Here is a 19170-nt window from a genome sequence, read left to right on the forward strand (position 1 = left end):
CCAGATTACAACTCCTCAGATCCATAAGGGACACACTCAGGGGGCAGACTCAGTGAGCACCAAAGCCCCACTGAAGCAAGTCTTGCCCCATAAGGGTGTCTTCAGCACAGAAGTTCTCCCACTGCAGACACAGCTGATTCTCACAGCCAATTGGCCTGGAGGTCAATTCCTCCCAGTGATACCTACAACAATCAAGGCTTAACTACAACAAGACTGTGCACAGAGCCCACAAAGGGGTGCACCAAGAGTGTCCACCTCAGGTAATTGGGGAGGCTGAGCCACTGGGCCCTATAGGACACCTAGCACAGAAAGCCACTCTATCAACACAGGGAAGCATAAAAAATGCGGAGACAAAGAAACAGGTCACAAATGACAGAAATGGAGGAAAGCAAACTACAGGATATAGAGTTCAAAACCACACTTATAAGGTCTTTCAAGAATTTTCTAGAAACCGCTGATAAATTTAGTGAGACCCTCAAGAAATCTAGTGAGATCCTCGAGGTTATGAAGAAGGACCAACTAGAAATTAAGCATAAACTGACTGAAATAAAGGATATTATACAGAGTTCCAAAAGCAGACTAGAGGATCGCAAGAATCAAGTCAAAGATTTGAAATACAAAGAAGCAAAAAACACCCAACTGGAAAAACAAAATGAAAAAGAATCCAAAAATACGAAGATAGTGTAAGGAGCCTCTGGGACAGCTTCAAGCGTACCAACATCCGAATTATGGGGGTGCCAGAAGAAGAGAGAGAGCAAGATATTGAAAACCTATTTGAAGAAATAATGACAGAAAACTTCCCCTACCTGGTGAAAGAAATAGACTTACAAGTCCAGGAAGCACAGAGAACCCCAAACAAAAGGAATCCAAAGAAGACCACACCAAGACATATCATAATTAAAATGCCAAGAGCAAAAGACAAAGAGAGAATCTTAAAAGCAGCAAGAGAAAAACAGTCAGTTACCTACAAGGGAGTACCCAAATGACTGTCAGCTGATTTCTCAACAGAAACTATGCAGGCCAGAAGGGAGTGGCAAGAAATATTCAAAGTGATGAATAGCAAGAACCTACAACCAATATTACTTTATCCAGCAAAGCTATCATTCAGAATTGAAGGTCAGATAAAGAGCTTCACAGATAAGAAAAAGCTAAAGGAGTTCATCACCACCAAACCAGTATTATATGAAATGCTGAAAGGTATCCTTTAAGAAGAGGAGGAAGACGAAAAAGGTAAAGATACAAATTATGAACAACAAATACACATCTATCAACAAGTGAATCTAAAAATAAAGTGAATAAATAATCTGATGAACAGAATAAACTGGTGAATATAATAGAATCAGGGGCATAGAAAGGGAATGGACTGACTATTCTCGGGGGGGAAAGGGGTGTAGGGGGTGTGGGAAGAGACTGGACAAAAATTGTACACCTATGGATGAGGACGGGGGGCGGGGGGCGCGGTAAGGGCAGAGGGTGGGGTGGGAACCGGGTGGAGGGGAGCTATGGAGGGAAAAAAGAGGAACAACTGTAATAATCTGAACAATAAAGATTTAATTAGAAAGAAAGAAAGAAAGAAAAATAAAAAAGAAACTAGAAAAAAAGAAACTTCGTGGCCCATGCGCAGAAGTCGGTATTTTGTGGAAGAGACACACTCAAGGGGCCAAAGAGCCACATGTGGCTCGAGAGCCGCAGTTTGCCGACCACTGCCATAGGTACATCATGTTGTGGGCCTTGCCCACTTTCTCTACCTTCTTTCCTTTACCTGTACATCTCCCAGATATCTCTCAGCGTCAGATTATTGAATAGACAGAAAATCTATACTTAGCTTAAGTGTAATGAACATTTCATTCATTGTATTTAAAATCTGATTACATACATTGATTTCTTTTTGCTCTTTAAATAGTACTGTAATGCATATCTGTGTACTTAAACTTGTGGTGTGTTTTTTTTCATTTCACATTGCTTCTACACGCAGAATCATTGGGTCAAAGTATATGAATATTTTCAAGGATCTTGGTAACAAAGCCCATTAATTCCACAACATTTCTGAAAAGAGTGATTGATTGGTTGATTTATTTAGGTCTGGCTTGATTAATTGCTCAGAGAAGTAAAAATTATTTTGATTGGGGACATGGCTGATCTACTACTTCATTAGTCTGCTCTCTAATATGATTTTATTTGTCCACAAACCCAGTTCATATGTATTATGCCCCATAGGTAGGGCATTTTCTCTTAGGCTAAGCTTTATAGAGCCCAAAATACAAATGCTAGTTGAATTAATCAACCATCTTTTACTAGAATTTATGCAGACTTCTAGCTCTAAATGATGTTTATTCCTGAATTGCACAACTTAAATTAACAATCAGTTCTCCTCTTCACATTGCACTAAGCATCCTTAGTTTTATCTCCCATTATCTTATTCTGCCTAATACAGGGTCAAATATGAGGTAAGAATTGAACCCAGGTGGGTAAAATTACTTGATGCTGCTGTAGGAAGCCGACACCAGGTAGTGAGTGGTAGTAATGATGGACTCTAATGCCGTTTTCAGTAGACTGTAAGTCATTAGGATGTGTGAACAAGACTAGAGATGTATGGATGTATAAAATAGCAGTACCATTAAATATTGCTTTTTATAAGTGGTGACATTTCCCAGCTCTATTATTAATTTCTCACAGCCCAGTGGTATGGCTTAGTGGTTGAGCGTTGAGCTAGGAACCAGGAGGTCACGGTTCAATTCCCGATCAGGGCACATGCCCGGGTTGCGGGCTCGATCATCCCCAGTGTGGGGTGTACAGGAGGCAGCCGATCAGTGAATTCTCTCTCATCATTAATGTTTCTATCTCTCTCTCTCCCTCTCCCTTACTCTCTGAAATCAATCAAAAATTATTTTTTTTAAAAATCTCACAGTAGCTTCATTCACAATCAACTCTCCATTGTAACTACCTTGCTTTACTATCACTAATTCATCATTTTATGGTCCAGTTAACCAAACTTTTAAGTTGAAACTCTTTATTTTCACAGGACTCTAATTATGGGAGATAAGAAAGCTGGATTTTCTGTATTCTGGGCTGATGATGGTTTAGACACAGGACCCATCCTACTTCAGAGGTCATGTGATGTTGAACCCAATGATACAGTGGATGCACTATATAATCGATTTCTTTTTCCTGAAGGAATCAAAGCCATGGTCAGTACATTTATGCCATCAAGAAGAATTTAGTAAACCTTTAGAGTTTTGAAGATATTTTTCTTTTAGGAATTTTTACTAAAAATGTAAATCCAAATAAAATGAACTTTTACATTTACCAGTAGGATAGTGTATTTAGGGTGGATATCTGAACTTTAAAATTTCTAGTCAGTGAAGCTGATTTGATCTTCTGAGAGCAATGATCAAATGGATGACTAGCAATCAAACTGTTTCAATTATTTTGCCAATTACTTGAATCTCCAACCCTGTTTATAACACTAATTGTAAAGAAGTAGAGAATCTTAAGAAATTGTGCTATGTAATTTGGACTTCCTGTAAAAGTATTTGAAATCAATCTATATAATGGGGTGAAATTTGGTGTTGCTCTATTTGTTCAGATGTGCTCAGAGCATGTACCCCACAAAGTAAAACTATATAAACCTGTAAAAGTATTGAAAGATAAGTTTTACTGTTATTTAATGTTTTCCAGAGTTTGATATGGTAGAAGTAGCAACACAGAGATGGACAGTAAGATGATATACAGCAGCAGCCTTTGATTTCAGAGGGAGGAGAGCAGTATTCTGTTTGTATCATTTAATGATTTATTGACACCAAAGTTCTCATTCTATAACTTATTTATTGTATGACAATGGGCAGGTCACTTAGACTCTTTAGCCTTGGTTTCCTTATCTATAAAATCTAGATAATACTACCTGGTGGATAGTTGTTGTGAAAATTAAATGGCATTTGTGTAAAGCACCTGGCATACAATAGGTGCTCAAAAATGATAATTACATAATACAATCAAAATAGTATTATATGTGTTCAGTGGCATTTTTTCCAATCTGGCTCTGGTACCCAAACCCAGGTGATATGATAGCTAGAAGTGGGTAGAATGAATGAGCTGTAAACTTGTCCTTGTTCCCAGGTGGTCTGCTCCATGTGCTCTTGGGGAGGTTGGTCAACAGCTCTGAGTGCTTAGAGAGAAATCTGAGAACTTGAGCTCACAGAGGCCTCCCAGTGAAGGGGAGAGGCTCTCAACTCCAGACAAACATAAATATAAATGTAACATGGAAGAGAAGGTAGGACACACCCCAAACGCAATCCAACTCATGGGTAGATGTTAACTTTTTAAACTTCCAGGTGTCCTAAGCTAGAAAGCAAGTTGAATGACTTCCATACAGCAATGTATCACTGTCTGGAATCATCATGATGAGACGAACTAACCCATCATGACTTATTTTACAATAATATACCTGAAATTTCCATTGAATCGCCCAGGGGAGGTTGCAATTTGTTTAAAGAAGGAAGTGCAGACTTGATATTGGCAGTAGATAGACTTGGATGCAGATCTTTCTTCTGACAACCTACAGGCCATCTCTGTAATCTTGAGCTAGCTGCTTAGCTTTTCTAAGCCTCGGTTTCCTCATCTGTGAGACAGGAGTAATAATATCCACAGTGCAGGATTGGTGTGAAGTTGCAAGGGGTATTTCACATGAAGCAACTACCACACTGCCTGGCACATAGACAGATCTGAAGAAATGCTAGTTATTATCATAGCCTGACTCTCTGGACAGATTTATATGCAGTAATTCTGTAGAGCAGAAACTTCAGTTAAACAGGTCATCCTGTTGTTGCCCATTGGGCTGTAACACAGGTAACGTTTCTGGCTTTAGGTGGAAGCTGTTCAACTCATAGCCGATGGAAAAGCTCCTCGGATTCCCCAGCCAGAAGAAGGGGCAACCTATGAAGGTATCCAGAAAAAGGAAAATGCTGAGGTATTTATACCAACTCAATAGCACATTTCAAAATTCATGCCCCTCAAACTTTGAGTGGTTCCCAGTGTACTATTTTTTGGCCCAAAGGCAGATCTCCAAGCCAGCCAGCCCAACCACTCCTACGTCTACTTCTGAGGGACGGAAATGTTTCCGTTGCCTTTGACGCTGTCACCACCAAGAGGTTCAGCCTGTGCTTTGTGCTTTCCTAGATTTCTTGGGATCAGTCTGCTGAAGTTTTACATAACTGGATCCGAGGCCATGATAAAGTCCCTGGCGCTTGGACAGAGATAAATGGACAGGTATGTTCTAGGGACCACTTTTTTTTTAAAACAGGTTTGAATGTTTCTTATGTTAACAAGGCCTATATTGGAAATACTTTCCCTATCGTTTCCAGAACATTATTTTGTTCCCATAACATCATTTCCTGGGTGCTGGAGGAAAACCGGCGCTGGCAGCCAGGGGAAGGAAGGCCTATTGCACGAATCTCTTCGTGCAATGGGCCTCTAGTAGAATTATAATAACAAATCAGTTAATAACGAGTTCTCTTGGTTACAGTCTAGATCAGGGGTGGGCAAACTTTTTGACTCGAGGGCCACAATGGGTTCTTAAACTGGACCGGAGGGCCGGAACAAAAGCATGGATGGAGTGTCTGTGTGAACTAATATAAATTCAAAGTAAACATCATTACATAAAAGGGTACGGTCTTTTTTTTTTTTTAGTTTTATTCATTTCAAACGGGCCGGATCCGGCCCGCGGGCCGTAGTTTGCCCACGGCTGGTCTAGATCCAGTCCTATTTCCATGAACTCACCCACAAAGCACCCTGTACCCATTGCAATAATTAGTTCAACTTCGCAGACACATTTGAAAAATAGACCTTTGTGCAATAACCCAGCACCCTCCAGGGTTTTAAAAGTGAAGAATGTTACTTGTGCAAGTCAGAATCTGATACCAGTTATGTGACAGCTTTGCCAATAAACAAGAAAATGCTCTTCCACAACTAGGAAGGGAGACAGCCACAGTTGACAGGTGTCCAAAGACGCATGGAGTAGGGACCACGTTTTTGGTTTTTTTTTGTTGTTGTTGTTTTTGTTTTTTTTTTCATGTTACCATTGTAAGAGGTATTACACATAAGTGTAGGCTTCCTCCGGACTTCCCTTGGTCATGAGGAGGGTCTGTGATTCTAGGTATATGTGACTCAGCCCACAGAGAGCATCTGCTGTGGAGCAGACAGTAGGCACAACCCCTGCTCTCACGGAGCCTGCGGTTTTATGGGAAAGGCAGAGAAGTGAATAAATGCAGCAGGATAAATGCTATACATCCCTGAGGCCCAGATTCAGGTGTGGTAGGAAAGGCTTCCTGGAAAAGCTGACTTATTTGACTGCACGTTGAGAAAAGGTCACAGGTAGAGAATAAGAAAAAGAGATGAAGACCCGGGGACAGAAGAATGTATTACCCCAAAGTCACAATGAAGCCGGAGCCTCAGGTGTGGGCAGCAGGTGTGAGAGGCAAGGGAGAGATGGGGGGAGGGCGGGGGAAGGGAGGTGGGCGGAACCAGAGCAGGAAAGGCCTCCTCAACTGGGGAATCTCAGCTCAAGTTCTCAGGTTTCACCTCTTCTAAGAAGTTTCCTGTCCTACTCACGAGGTTGAGGGTTCATCCTCTCTGTTTCAACAATACCCTGCCTACCTCTGACACAGCACATTATATATTGTGTCTCTTTATTTACCTTGCCCTTCTCCTCCACTAGACTATGAATCTTTTAGGGGTAAGGGCTTCAAGTTGTTGTCTTGATAATCTCAGCACCGAAGCAGGGTTCTTAGTGCATATGAGGTGCCAATAAAAATATGTGGGATCATGCCCAGCTGGCGCGGCTCAGTGGTTGAGCATCGAGCTATGAACCAGAAGGTCACGGTTCAATTCCTAGTCAGGGCACATGCCCGGGTTGCCGGCTCGATCTCCAGGGGGAGACAGCCGGTCAATGATTCTCTCATCATTGATGTTTCTCTCTTTCTCTCTCTCCCTTCCTCTCTGAAATCAATAAAAATACATATTTAAAAAATAATAATAAGATAAAAATATGTGGGATCAATGAAGGACCAAGGGAGGAAGTTTAGTGCAGTGAGTGTGGGATCTGGAGCTGGAATGTGTCAGTTAAAATTCTGGCTCTGCTATGGAACCTGGGGCAGGTTACTTAACCTTTGAGTGCCTGGGTTTCCTTATTGTAAAATGGAATAAGAGTGCCTCCTTTATGAGTTATGGGTTATGTGAAGATTAAATGAGTTAACACATGTCCATTCATTTAAGTGCTTGGTCCCTGCCAAAAGTACTCAGCAAATGTTAACTTTATTGTCCTCAATAAATGACAGAGGATAGTAATAGAATTATAATAACAAATCAGTTAATAACAAGGTCTCTTGGTTATGGTCTAGATCAGCAGTCGCGACCCCTTTGGAACGACCCTTTCACAGGGGCCGCCTAAGACCATCGGAAACACATATATAATTACATATTGTTTTTGTGATTAATCACTATGCTTTAATTATGTTCAATTTGTAACAATGAAAATACATCCTGCATATCAGATATTTACATTACAATTCATAACAGTAGCAAAATTACAGTTATGAAGTAGCAACGAAAATAATTTTATGGTTGGGGGTCACCACAACATGAGGAACTGTATTAAAGGGTCGCGGCATTAGGAAGGTTGAGAACTACTGGTCTAGATCCAGTCCTATTTCCATGAACTACCCACAAAGCACCCTGTACTTCCCATCAATCATCACAATACATTGGAATACACACTGCCCCCCCCCAACACCTCCATTCCCTTCAAAAACCCTACCTCCAGCCTGCAAAGTCCGTGAGAACTTCTCATCTCATTCACCTTTGTATCAATGTGAACAAATGACAAATGTATACTCATGTTGTCTGGGTGTGGGACATTTTTGAAACTCTTCAATCCTATAGTTGCAGACTATCTCTTGCTTTGTGTCATCTCTACAGATGCTTGTTACAGTCTCTCACATGGGGATGTCTGATTTTATCATGAGTGATAATTCCAGCATTTTTGCAGAGAGTACTGTTTGCACACACCCGTTCAGAGGTGCAACTTCCCCACTTCACACTCTGGGTTTGATCTCTTTATTAGATGGTCACGTTCTATGGCTCTTCACTACTGAATAGCTCCGTGCCTCCTGGAGAACCCCTGGAAATTAAAGGTGCCAAGAAGCCTGGCCTTGTTACCAAAAATGGACTTGTTCTTTTTGGTAACGATGGAAAAGCAGTGAGTGTTCAATACGGTCACCTGTAAAATACTCCCCCCGCCCTTCTTTTTGTTTCCTTCTATACCCCAAGCTATTAAGGGAATATCTTTCACAAGGTCATCTGGCTTTGCAGTGAGATGTGGGAGGCTCAAGATACCTATGCCCATTTTTCTCTGGGGATGAGCCACCTCGATGTGCCTGGATGAGAACAAGGCTCCCAGGATGGCCCCGAGGACCTGAACAGCCAGCTTTGCAATGCAGTAGTAAGAGCATGAAATTTAGTCAGAAAACGGGATATAAACCCCTGTTCTGCCATCTACTGGTCTTGGGAAGGATGCTTCTCCCCTCTGGGTCTGTTTCCCCATTTATGAAACAGAGAGAGTGATCCCATCTGTCTGCCTTCCCACTGCCAGAGTCTGGGAGGATCAAATGAGATGGGTGTGGTCCTTTTTTAGATGCTCACTGCCTCTGCCTCACCAGGCAGATGCCCACCCACATCCCTGTGCTTGGGAGTGTGGGCTCTGGCTTCAGTGGGCTCTTGGGAAGCTTCCCCATGAAGAAAGCAAAAGGGAATTTGCCACATGACAGATATTCTCCGCTAGCTTGCAGGATAGATCAGCTATTAATATTGCAGGCTTTAGGGTCCAGCTAGTTCTGGGGTTGTAACCACAGCTCTGTTACTCACTAGCTGTGTGGCATTGGGCAAATTGCTTACCCTCAGTAACCTCATTTCCCCATCAATACAATAGAGCTAATAATGGCACATGCCTCCATCAGGACTTATGAGATTAAATAAGATACTTCAGCATATGCATACTAAGCATCCACGTACACACATGTGCATGTGAAGTGTTCACATGATGGCAGTGGTGGTAGTTATAGTAGATTTTAGTTCAAATTCCCACATCAAATGTCAATGTTTCAGGAACTTACTATCCATTTTGAGATGTATCTACTCCTAGACTTAACTGTCTCCTGTCGGCTGCCATTGTTAAAATACTACTTCAGTCCCTTTACACATAATGGCAAGTCCTCTTCATCCATATGTTTGCATTTGCCAAATAATCTACTCCTTAAATATATGATTCCTTCTTCCACCCACCTCACTTTTGAATTGCCCGAACCCCCAATTCTCCTTATTTTGTTGCTACTTTGTAGCTGATGGTGAGAAATCTACAGTTTGAAGATGGGAAAATGATCCCTGCCTCTCAGTACTTTTCAGCGGGTGAGACCTCAGTGGTAGAACTTACAGCCGAAGAGATGAAGGTGGCGGAGACCATCAAGGTGAGCATGTGATGACCTCACTATTTCTCCTACCTGTGAAAAGTGAAGCACTTTTGTACCTGGTCCCATCGGGACTCAAAGTGGTGGAGATGGAAGTTTATTTCCTCTTCTTTTGTTTTTGTTTTTAATATATTTTATTGATTTTTTACAGAGAGGAAGGGAGAGGGATAGAGAGTTAGAAACATCGATGAGAGAGAAACATCGGCCAACTGCCTCCTGCACACTCCCTACTGGAGATGTGCCCGCAACCAAGGTACATGCCCTTGACCGGAATCGAACCTGGGACCCTTGAGTCCACAGGCCGACGCTCTATCCACTGAGCCAAACCGGTTAGGGCTCCTCTTCTTTTGTATTAGCTACAATAAGAAATCAACCCCCAAATTTATATGTGAATTTATTTTTCACTCACAGAAATAATCCCAAGCAAGTTTCAGGTTGGCATCGGAAGTAGGGGGAAAGCTGGAACCTGAGGATTAGGGATCGACTTATTCAGGGACTCAGAGGTTCTGCTCTCTCCAAGGTCATCCTGGGGGTCACCTCCATTCCAGACAGCCAAGAAGGGCAAAAGAGCAGAGAGAATTGTGTGAGGGAAGTTTTTCAAGGGCCAAGACTGGAATGCAGATCACTTCTACTCAGATTCATTGGCTGGATGGCAGTCTTACAGCTGCATCTAACTTGAAGAGATGCTGAGGAAGGCAGTCAAGCCCTGTATCCAAGATGAAGAAGAAATCGGTTTACTGAGGAGCCAGCCAGTCTCTGCCAGTGTTCTAGCTGGTACAGCCCTCAGAAAAGTTATTCTTGTTGTCTAGGTCATCTGGGCTGGAATTTTAAGCAACATTCCTGTTATTGAAGACTCAACAGACTTCTTTAAATCTGGAGCAAGCTCAATGGATGTTGTCAGGTAAAACCACCACCTTACTCATTCACACCTGTCCACTAGGGATTCTGAGTGCGACTTGGAAAATAAAATCTAAATCCCTTGTTCTGGATGTTATTACTTTATCCTACCTGTCTGCTATGTTTCTCTTCATCTTTTTTGTTTGGTTTGTTTCCATAGTCAAATATATATATATTTGTTTCCTTCTCTTTGTTGTTAACCAGAAGTAATTTTCATATCTCCTATATACCCAGAAAAGCAACCCTTCTAATTGTTTGTTTTCTTTAAAAATGTGTCTTTATATTTCTTAGCTGATTTTCCTCTAATTTGACATTGGAATCGGTATGTTCCAGGTGAAAATGTTAATCGGGAATTTCCTACATAGTTTGATCCAGAAGGATACCTGACCTTGATTACACTTCCCACCAAAATAGTTTTTTCCTGTCCTCCCAAATTGCCCAGTAAGATCTATCTAGAATGAGGATTACCAGGCTACTTGTGAGAATAAGGATCATCAACCTATAGTCAGAATTTCTCTACAGAGGATTACAGCAAGTTGAAAAGGCTAGAGTCCTAGAAACCCACTCTTTGGAATGAAAAGTGTACCAAAATCCTAATAGTGGAGAGTTGCAGAGGTGTTGGTTTTTTTTATTTTTATTTTTATTTATTGATTTCAGAGAGGAAGGGAGAGGGAGAGGGAGATAGAAATATCAATGATGAGAGAGAATCATTGATCAGCTGCCTCCTGCAAACCCCACTCTGGGGATCAAGCCCACAACTTGGGCATATGCCCTGACTGGGAATTGAACTGTGACCTCCTGGTTCATAGGTTGACGCTCAACCACTAAGCCATGCCGGCCAGGTTCAGAGGTGTTTTTTCTTTGACACAATAGTCACTAACTAAATAAGGTAAACAATGTCACTCCTCTTGACACAACCTTTCATGTCAACACAGCGAATGTGTTCTTGACAAATATTCTGTTTGCTCATTTATTCATTCATTTATTTAACAACATCTATTGAACACTTACTATATATCAGGAACAGTTTTTTGTTTGTTTGTTTTTTGCACTAGGGATACAGTCATCAACAAGACAAGATCCTTTCATTCATGAAGATTTTGTAGTTCAATAACCAAAAATGATCATCTCAAGAGGAAATGACTTTTTATCAAAAGTCAAGAGTTTGGGTTCCTCAAATTACAAATTTCTCAGCTGTGACTCATGACTTCCCAGAAATTTCTAACTTGCTCAACTAAAGATTTCAATCCTGTACTTTTAGTACTTTTTTTTTTTTTGCCAGCAAAGTACTCTTGCAGGAATTACCCATTTCCTGTTTGAGTGTCTGGCTTACCATAATCATCTGATATTATTATCTTGAATTACCAAGGCATCTCATCTCTTTTAGAGGATAAATGACTGAACAACAGCTGTGGTAGGCTTTCTATGGTGCATCTAGTTCACCATTGCTATTCAAGAAATGTTAAGTAACAGCTGTATTTTGAAAAATCAGCAGTGAAAAATCAAAGGATTGGAAAAGATTTCAGATATTCTATTGAACTATGGTTCTAATTAGTACCTACATTAATCATGTGATACAAACAAATGTTTGTTTTATTCTCACATGCAATCTAGAGAAAATATTCTACAATATGACTTGTGGAGAGGCGCTCCTCCTGCTCCCCTCCTGCTCCCTCGCCACTGGGGAGGAGGGAGGAAAGGAAAAGAGGCAGCGTGTGTGTGTGTGTGTGTGTGTGTGTGTGTGTGTGTGTGTGTGTGTCTCTCTCTCTCTCTCTCTCTCTCTCTCTCTCTCTCCTCAGCGGGGGTCGAACCTCAGGCCCTTCAATCCCCAGGCCGATGCTCTATCCACTGAGGCAAACCAATCTGCACTCTTCTACTCTCTTTTTTTTAGGGCCTAAAGCAGAGGGTTTCAATCACCTTTCTTTTTTCTGGTAGATTCAACTGAGACCACTTGTTGAGGTTAAAGCACTCACATTTGCCTCTTGCTGATCACTGAGAGAGAAAGAATTCTACAGGGCCCCTATAGTTAAATTGTGAAATCCCTACATGAGGAGAGAGAAAAGGAGAATGTCATTTTTTTCCATGTCTCTAATATTCAGAAATATTCCCCTGAGAAAATTGGGGAGAACAGACAGGGAATAAGGTTATGTGTGCCTAGCTCCTGATAAGCCTTCTCAAACTCTGAAAGAATAACAGGATAACTCCCTGTGGACTAAAAGGTATCTCTGGCCAGCCTCGGTCTTGAAGAAATTCTTGGCTTAATAGTCCTTTTCCAGAGAGCAGGTTGCCTAACTTAGTGAAGAAGTTGCACCGTGTGTATGTTTTCCATCCCATTCCTCTGACCTCATCCTCTTAGATTTCTTCTCCGCAAAGCCAATTGAACAGTTGTATCTCAGACTCAGGCTCAAAAACCTCTTGGATGAGTTGTCACACCTGTATCCTCCTCTCACCTCACCCTAGCATAACCACGTGTACATGTTTATGTACATTAAAAGATGGTGAGAACATCAAGAGACAATATTGGGAGAGAGCTGGGTATATTGACTACTTACTATCTCATCCTAATCTCTAATTTATTATGGCAGTTCTTCTAGAACACTAGTATTTTGCTGTGCTTTTCTCTGAAGTTTTCCCTGCCCCTGTACTTCACCATGGACTGCACCCACTCTACAGGGACTGTAATGTGTTAAAAGCACAGTGTAACTAATAGAAATAAACAGTGCAATGCCCCCTCCCCCCCCCAAAAAAATATGACTTGTGTTTCTCATAATCTTTACAGCTAGGAAATTTCCTTTATTTTATTACTCCTTGACTACATTTGAAAGAAAAAGGAACTGATTTTATGAGCCCCTTATTATCTTGCTTGTATTGCATGTAATTAAAATATTTTTGCCTTGCTTTCTTTTCTCTTTAAGCATATAAAGAACTGCCATTTTCCTTCCACACAGCTTTTTAATTTTTTTTCTTCTGGTGTTATCAATTTCTCTGATTGCTATCATAGAAGACTTCATAGGATATATATAGGCATGTGACATGTTTTACTTTGAAACAACTATAATAACACAGCTCCCCTAAATCCTTTAATAAATGTGAGTAACACGAGCTGGTTCTTACTTTAAGGCTGGTTGAAGAGATCAGACAGAAATGTGGTGGGCTTCAGTTACAGAATGAAGATGTCTATATGGCCACCAAGTTTGAAGACTTCATCCAAAAAGTCGTGAGGAAACTCAGAGGAGAAGATCAGGAAGAAGAGCTAGTAGTGGATTATGTAAGTCTATGGTGTTTAAAATCTAAATCATTAAGATTCCTATACCATTTAAAATTCTATATCTTTCATCCACTTGTTTTAAAAATAACAGTTGTATTAAGATATAATTCAGTCCAGCCGGTGTTGCTCAGTGGCTGAGCATCAACCATTGAACCAGGAGGTCATGGTTCGATTCCTAGTTGGGGCACATAGCCAGATTGCAGGCTCAATCCCCAGTAGAATGTGTGCAGGAGGCAGCCGATGGATTATTCACTCTCATCATTGATGTTTCTATCTCCCTCTCCCTTCCTCTCTCTGAAATCAATTTTTTAAAATCTTTTTTAAAATGATATAATTCAGATTCCATAAAATTCACCCTTTCACAGTGTAAAATTCAGTGGTTTTTAGTATATTCAGAGTTATGTAACCATCACCACTATGTGATTATGGAACATTTTTATCACTCCCAAACAAAATCCTGTATTCATTGGCAGTCATTCTCGGCCCTCCTCCTCTGGCCACTGGCTCCTGGAAACCACTAATTTACTTTCTGTCTCCATGTTTGCCTATTCTAGATATTTCATATAAATGGAATTATACAATATGTGGCCTTTTGCATCTGGCTTCTTTTACTTAGCATAATTTGTTCAAGATTCAACCATGTTGTAGAATGTGCTATTATTTCATTCCTTTTTCTGGCCAAATAATATTCCATTGTGTTGATACACTACATTTTGTTTATCCATTCCTCATTTCATGTACATATGGGTTGTTTCTACTTTTTTACTATTACAAATAATACTTCTATGAAAATGAATGTATAAGTTTTTGTGTGCACATATATTCTCAGTTCTCTTGGGTATATATTTAGGAGTAAATTGATGAGTCATATGTTTCACTTTTTGAGGAACTACCAAACTCTTTTCCACAATAGCTACACCATTTACAATCTCACTAGCAATGTAGGAAAATTTAATTCCCCATGTCCTCACCAACATTTGCTATTTGCTATTTTCTGTCTTTTCTATTTTAGCTGTCCTACTGGGTGTAATCTGGTATTTCATTGTGGTTTTAATTTCCATAATGACTAGTGATCAGCATCTTTTCGTGTGCTTATTGGCTATTTGTATATCTTCTTTGAAGAAATATCTATTCAGATCTTTTGCCTATTTTTCAATTGGGAGTTTGTCTTTTTAATTTTTGAGGTTTAAGAGACCTTATATATTTTCACCCTAATCAGATATATGATTTGTAAATATTTTCTCTCATTCTGTGGGCTTTCTTTTTACTCTTTTGATAGTGTCCTTTGACACACAAAAGTTTTAAAATTTGATTAAGCCTAATTTATCTATTTGTTCTTTTGTCACTTGTGCTTCTATATGTCTTGTCTTATGCCTTTTTTTCTCTATTCTGTCTTTACTGCTTCCTTTTGCATTAAAAGGATACTGTCTAGTGTGCCCATTTAATCCCTTACTGTTACTTTTACTATATATTTTTTATTATTTTCTTAGTAGTTGCCTTGAGGATTACAATGGACATTTTTGCTTAAAACTTTCCTATTCAGATTAATTCCAACTTAATACCAACAGTATAGAAAAACTTTGCTGCAACATACGCTGCTCCCTAATCTTCATTTTTGCTACTATTGTCATGCAAATTACAACTTTTTACATTATAAAGTCACCAACATCGTTTTATAATTGCTGCTTCATGCAGTCATTTTTTACATTTATTCTGGCTTCTGTATTTACCTTTATCAGTGTTCTTTATTTCTTCATGTAGATTTAGGTTACTGTCTTGTGTGCTATCATTTCAGCCCAAAGAACAACTATTAGTACTTTTAAGGGTAATGTGATAGCAATGAATTCTCTCGGTTTTTGTTCATTTGGGAATGACTTAATTTCTCATTGTTCTTGGAGGGTATTTTTTGCTGTAAATTGAATTTTTGGTTGACAGTCTTTTCTTTCAGCACTTATTAGCTAATTGTGGAGAGTGCAATCTAGGCAACACATGTAAGAGAGAGAAAGTGGAAATGAGGAGGAACATCAGGAAAGAAAACTCAAAATGGCACCAGTGTAAAAGGAAACCTATTGATAAAGGCAATTTCAAGGCTTAAATAAAAGCAATGGCTGCACTCCATAGGTGTTGCCACTAGATGGTAGTGTTTCCATTATCTGGAGGTCTTTTGTGTTAATGTTTCTTCATCTGTATAAGTAAAAAATCAGATCTTATAAAGCCCAGCCTCAAGCACTTCCATCATCACAGATACCAACCTCCTGCCTCAGTCGCCAGCCTGAACATCATGAGGCCCAGATCTTACATATATTTGTCTCTTCGGAAAGTAGGAACTGGAATCCCACTGACTTAACTTCTCCCTCTGCACTAGGGAATAGCTTCTTTATTGCTAGTCAGTATCAAATGGGTAAGCACAGAAATCCATTGAATCTATTTCTATAACTCTCTCTTAGGTTTCCAAGGAGGTCAATGCAATGACAGTAAATATGCCATATCAGTGTTTCATAAATGGACAGTTCACAGATGCTGAAGATGGAAAGACTTACGACACTATCAACCCAACAGATGGCTCTGTGAGTAATCGCTCAGTGGGCACAGTGACCACTGGTCGTGGATTTTTAGTTTATACACAGTTGTCGGACAGACAGTCTCAAGAAGTTACTTTATTCTATCACTTTGCCTCTGAGCACTTCTTATAAATGTACTTCCTGCATTCTTTTCAACTATTCAGTTCCGGTCCTGGCTGCTGTTAACTACCGTAGCCTATTTTATAGAATGAATATTTATGATGAATTTAGACAGATACATATACACATCAGAGGCACACCTACACAATAAAGCTGTGGGGAAATTTTTCAAACTTTGCAAGCTCTGTGGCAAGAAACTCAACTTCTCTAAGGCACTAGAAGAAATAGTTATAGTTGTCCTAAATGAGTCTTTCCATAATGTAGTGTGACATGAGAAATACCAATTTCAGGCTCACAATTTTCATGTTAAAATTGTTTTGGGGGTCTCCTTTTTTGTTACTCTATTACTGGATGTATTGGGTTTCCATCATAACATTCTCTGGATTTTATAATATAACTAGAGGCCCGGTGCACAAAAATTTGTGCACTGGGGGGGAGGGGGGTCCCTCAGCCCGGCCTGTGCCCTCTCGCAGTCTGGGACCCCTCAGGAGATAACGACCTGCTGGCTTAGGCCTGCTCCCAGGTGGCAGAGGGCAGGCCCAATCCCTAGGTGCAGCCCCTGGTCGGGCTCAGAGCAGGGCTGATTGGGGAGTTGGGGCGCCGCCCCCTGTCATGCACAGAGCAGGGCAGATCGGGAGGTTGCGATGCCACCCTCAGTCACGCTCAGGGTGGGGCCGATTGGGGGGTTGGGGCACCGCCCCCTGTCACACTCAAGGCAGGGCCGATGGGGAGGTTGCGGCGCCACCTCCTGTCACGCACAGAGCAGGGCCAATCAGGGGGTTGAGGAGCTCCCCCCTGTCATGCACAGAGCAGGGCCAATCAGGGGGTTGGGGAGCTCCCCCCGTCACTCACAGAGTAGGGCCAATAGGGGAGTTGGGGCACTGCCCCCTGTCACACACAGAGCAGGGTGGATCAGGGGTTTGGGGTGCCGCCACTGTCACACTCAGGGTAGGGCCGATGTGGAGGTTATGGCTCTATCCCGTCACACACAGAGCAGGGCCTGTGGGGGGCGGGGTGGGGAGCTCCCCCCTATCAGGCACAGAGCAGGGCTGATCAGGGGGTTGGGGCGCCTTCCCCTGTCACGAACAGAGCAGGGCGGATAAGGAGGTTGTGGCCCCGCCCCCTGTCACACACAGAGCCGCAGGGCGATCAGGGGGTTTGGGCGCTGCCCCCTGTCACGCTGATCCCGGTGCCAGGAGGCCTCGCGGCTCCGCTGATCCCGGTGCTGGGAGGCATATTACCCTTTTACTATATAGGATAGAGGCCTGGTGCACGGGTGGGGGCCGGCTGGTTTGCCCTGAAGGGTGTCCTGGATCAGGGTGGGGGTCTCACTTGGGTGCCTGGCCGGCCTGGGTGAGGGGCTGATGGCTGTTTGCAGCTGGTCACACCCCCTTCAGGGTGGGGGTCCCCACTGGGGTGCCTGGCCAGGGGCTGAGGGCTGTTTTCAGGCTGGCGGGTGACTGAAGCTCCCAACCGCTCCTTTTTTTCTTTTTTTTTAAATTCTGGGCCAGCTTTAGCTCTGAGGCTTGGCTCCAGCTCTGAGGCCTTGGCTGCTGAAAGCAGGTATCTGGTTTGTTTGGGTTCTATAATCGAAACACTGTTTCAATTCCAGCTCTGAGATCCCGGCTGGCTGAAAGCAGGTTTCTGGGGTTTTGTTTAGCTTCTATATTTGTAACAATGTTTCAAACTGCAAGCTCAGAGGCCGGCAGCGGCAGGCGGGAAACGTTGGCTTCCTCCGTCACTGAAGCAAGCAAGCCTCATGTTCGCTTCAAGCTGCCTGGCTGCCGGCCGCCATCTTGGCTGGCAGTTAATTTGCATATCGCCCTGATTAGCCAATGGGAAGGGTAGCAGAGGTACGACTAATTACCATGTTTCTCTTTTATTAGATAGGATATTAATTCAAAGAAGCATATTCATATATCTCACTATAAAATAACCTTTAGCCTATTTTTACTCATCTTGAAATAGACAATATGCAAAGTATCCTATGCTTCTTTGGTGGATGTTGATAAAGCAGTAGCAGCAGCCAAAGATGCCTTTGAAAATGGTGAATGGGGAAGAATGAATGCAAGAGAAAGAGGAAGATTGATGTACAGGTATGTTTTTTTAAACCCAGTAAGAGGGCAAGGAAGCCAAGTCTGCGAACTTTGATATTGACTAACATTGCCAAGATTTAAAATATTTCTTCAAAGCATCCTAATATACACCTATTTATATAACATGTCTTCTGTTATTTATGTCATACAAAATTTCATATATGTGAGTTCCCGACTTTTGTATTATTTTTTGTACCATTCAAGGTCCCAGTAGGAAAAGAAGTTTAATAAAAGACTATTTACCAAGACGTAGGCAAGGTCAAGGGATAATGAAGTACCCAGGCAAGGGTAGCAACAGGGAGTAGCTACCACTACTCCAAGGACAGAGGAAGGGGCTGGTACTAGATTCTGGCAAGGTCTAAAGCTATAGAAGACCACACTATGGTGGTTTTGGTTGGGGGACACAGCAGCTGCTGAACCACAGCCCATCTGTGAGGCAGCCGGGGGATTCCAATTCCTGACCACTTTTGCCTCTAGTTCACCAGTCTTCTGGGAGTGCCGCCCATTGGACTCTCATTGGCCAAACCCAGCAAGAGGGGATGTAGTCTATGAAGGTCATCCTCCCAGGCCACAGAGCAGGGTGGAGAATGAATAACAGCCATAAATGGAGAATATCCAGCACCCTGTTATTTTCTTAAAAAAAAAAAATATATATATATATATATATATATATATATATATATATATATAATTGCTTTCAGAGAATAAGGGAG

General features: G+C 41.6%; 1 protein-coding gene and 1 non-coding gene across 3 annotated transcripts in view; one reads left to right on the forward strand and one right to left on the reverse strand.

The window, feature by feature from the left end:
- ALDH1L2 (aldehyde dehydrogenase 1 family member L2) overlaps positions 1-19170 on the forward strand; it is a 50161-nt gene that overhangs the window by 11615 nt on the left and 19376 nt on the right. For both annotated transcript variants that reach the window (XM_014459167.2, XM_023757270.1), the window contains exons 4-12: positions 3023-3188; positions 4865-4966; positions 5176-5265; positions 8117-8251; positions 9390-9515; positions 10325-10416; positions 13533-13680; positions 16128-16247; positions 18330-18457. In XM_014459167.2, coding sequence (XP_014314653.1) covers positions 3023-3188; positions 4865-4966; positions 5176-5265; positions 8117-8251; positions 9390-9515; positions 10325-10416; positions 13533-13680; positions 16128-16247; positions 18330-18457 — 1107 coding nt within the window. The remainder of the gene's footprint in view (positions 1-3022; positions 3189-4864; positions 4967-5175; positions 5266-8116; positions 8252-9389; positions 9516-10324; positions 10417-13532; positions 13681-16127; positions 16248-18329; positions 18458-19170) is intronic.
- Positions 5885-6013, reverse strand: LOC111826806. The gene has a single exon (XR_002830226.1). It is a non-coding gene; the product is annotated as a small nucleolar RNA SNORA24 (small nucleolar RNA).

The sequence above is a fragment of the Myotis lucifugus genome, unplaced genomic scaffold, assembly GCF_000147115.1.
Source record: "Myotis lucifugus unplaced genomic scaffold, Myoluc2.0 scaffold_103, whole genome shotgun sequence".
In the NCBI taxonomy this organism is placed as follows: domain Eukaryota; kingdom Metazoa; phylum Chordata; class Mammalia; order Chiroptera; family Vespertilionidae; genus Myotis; species Myotis lucifugus.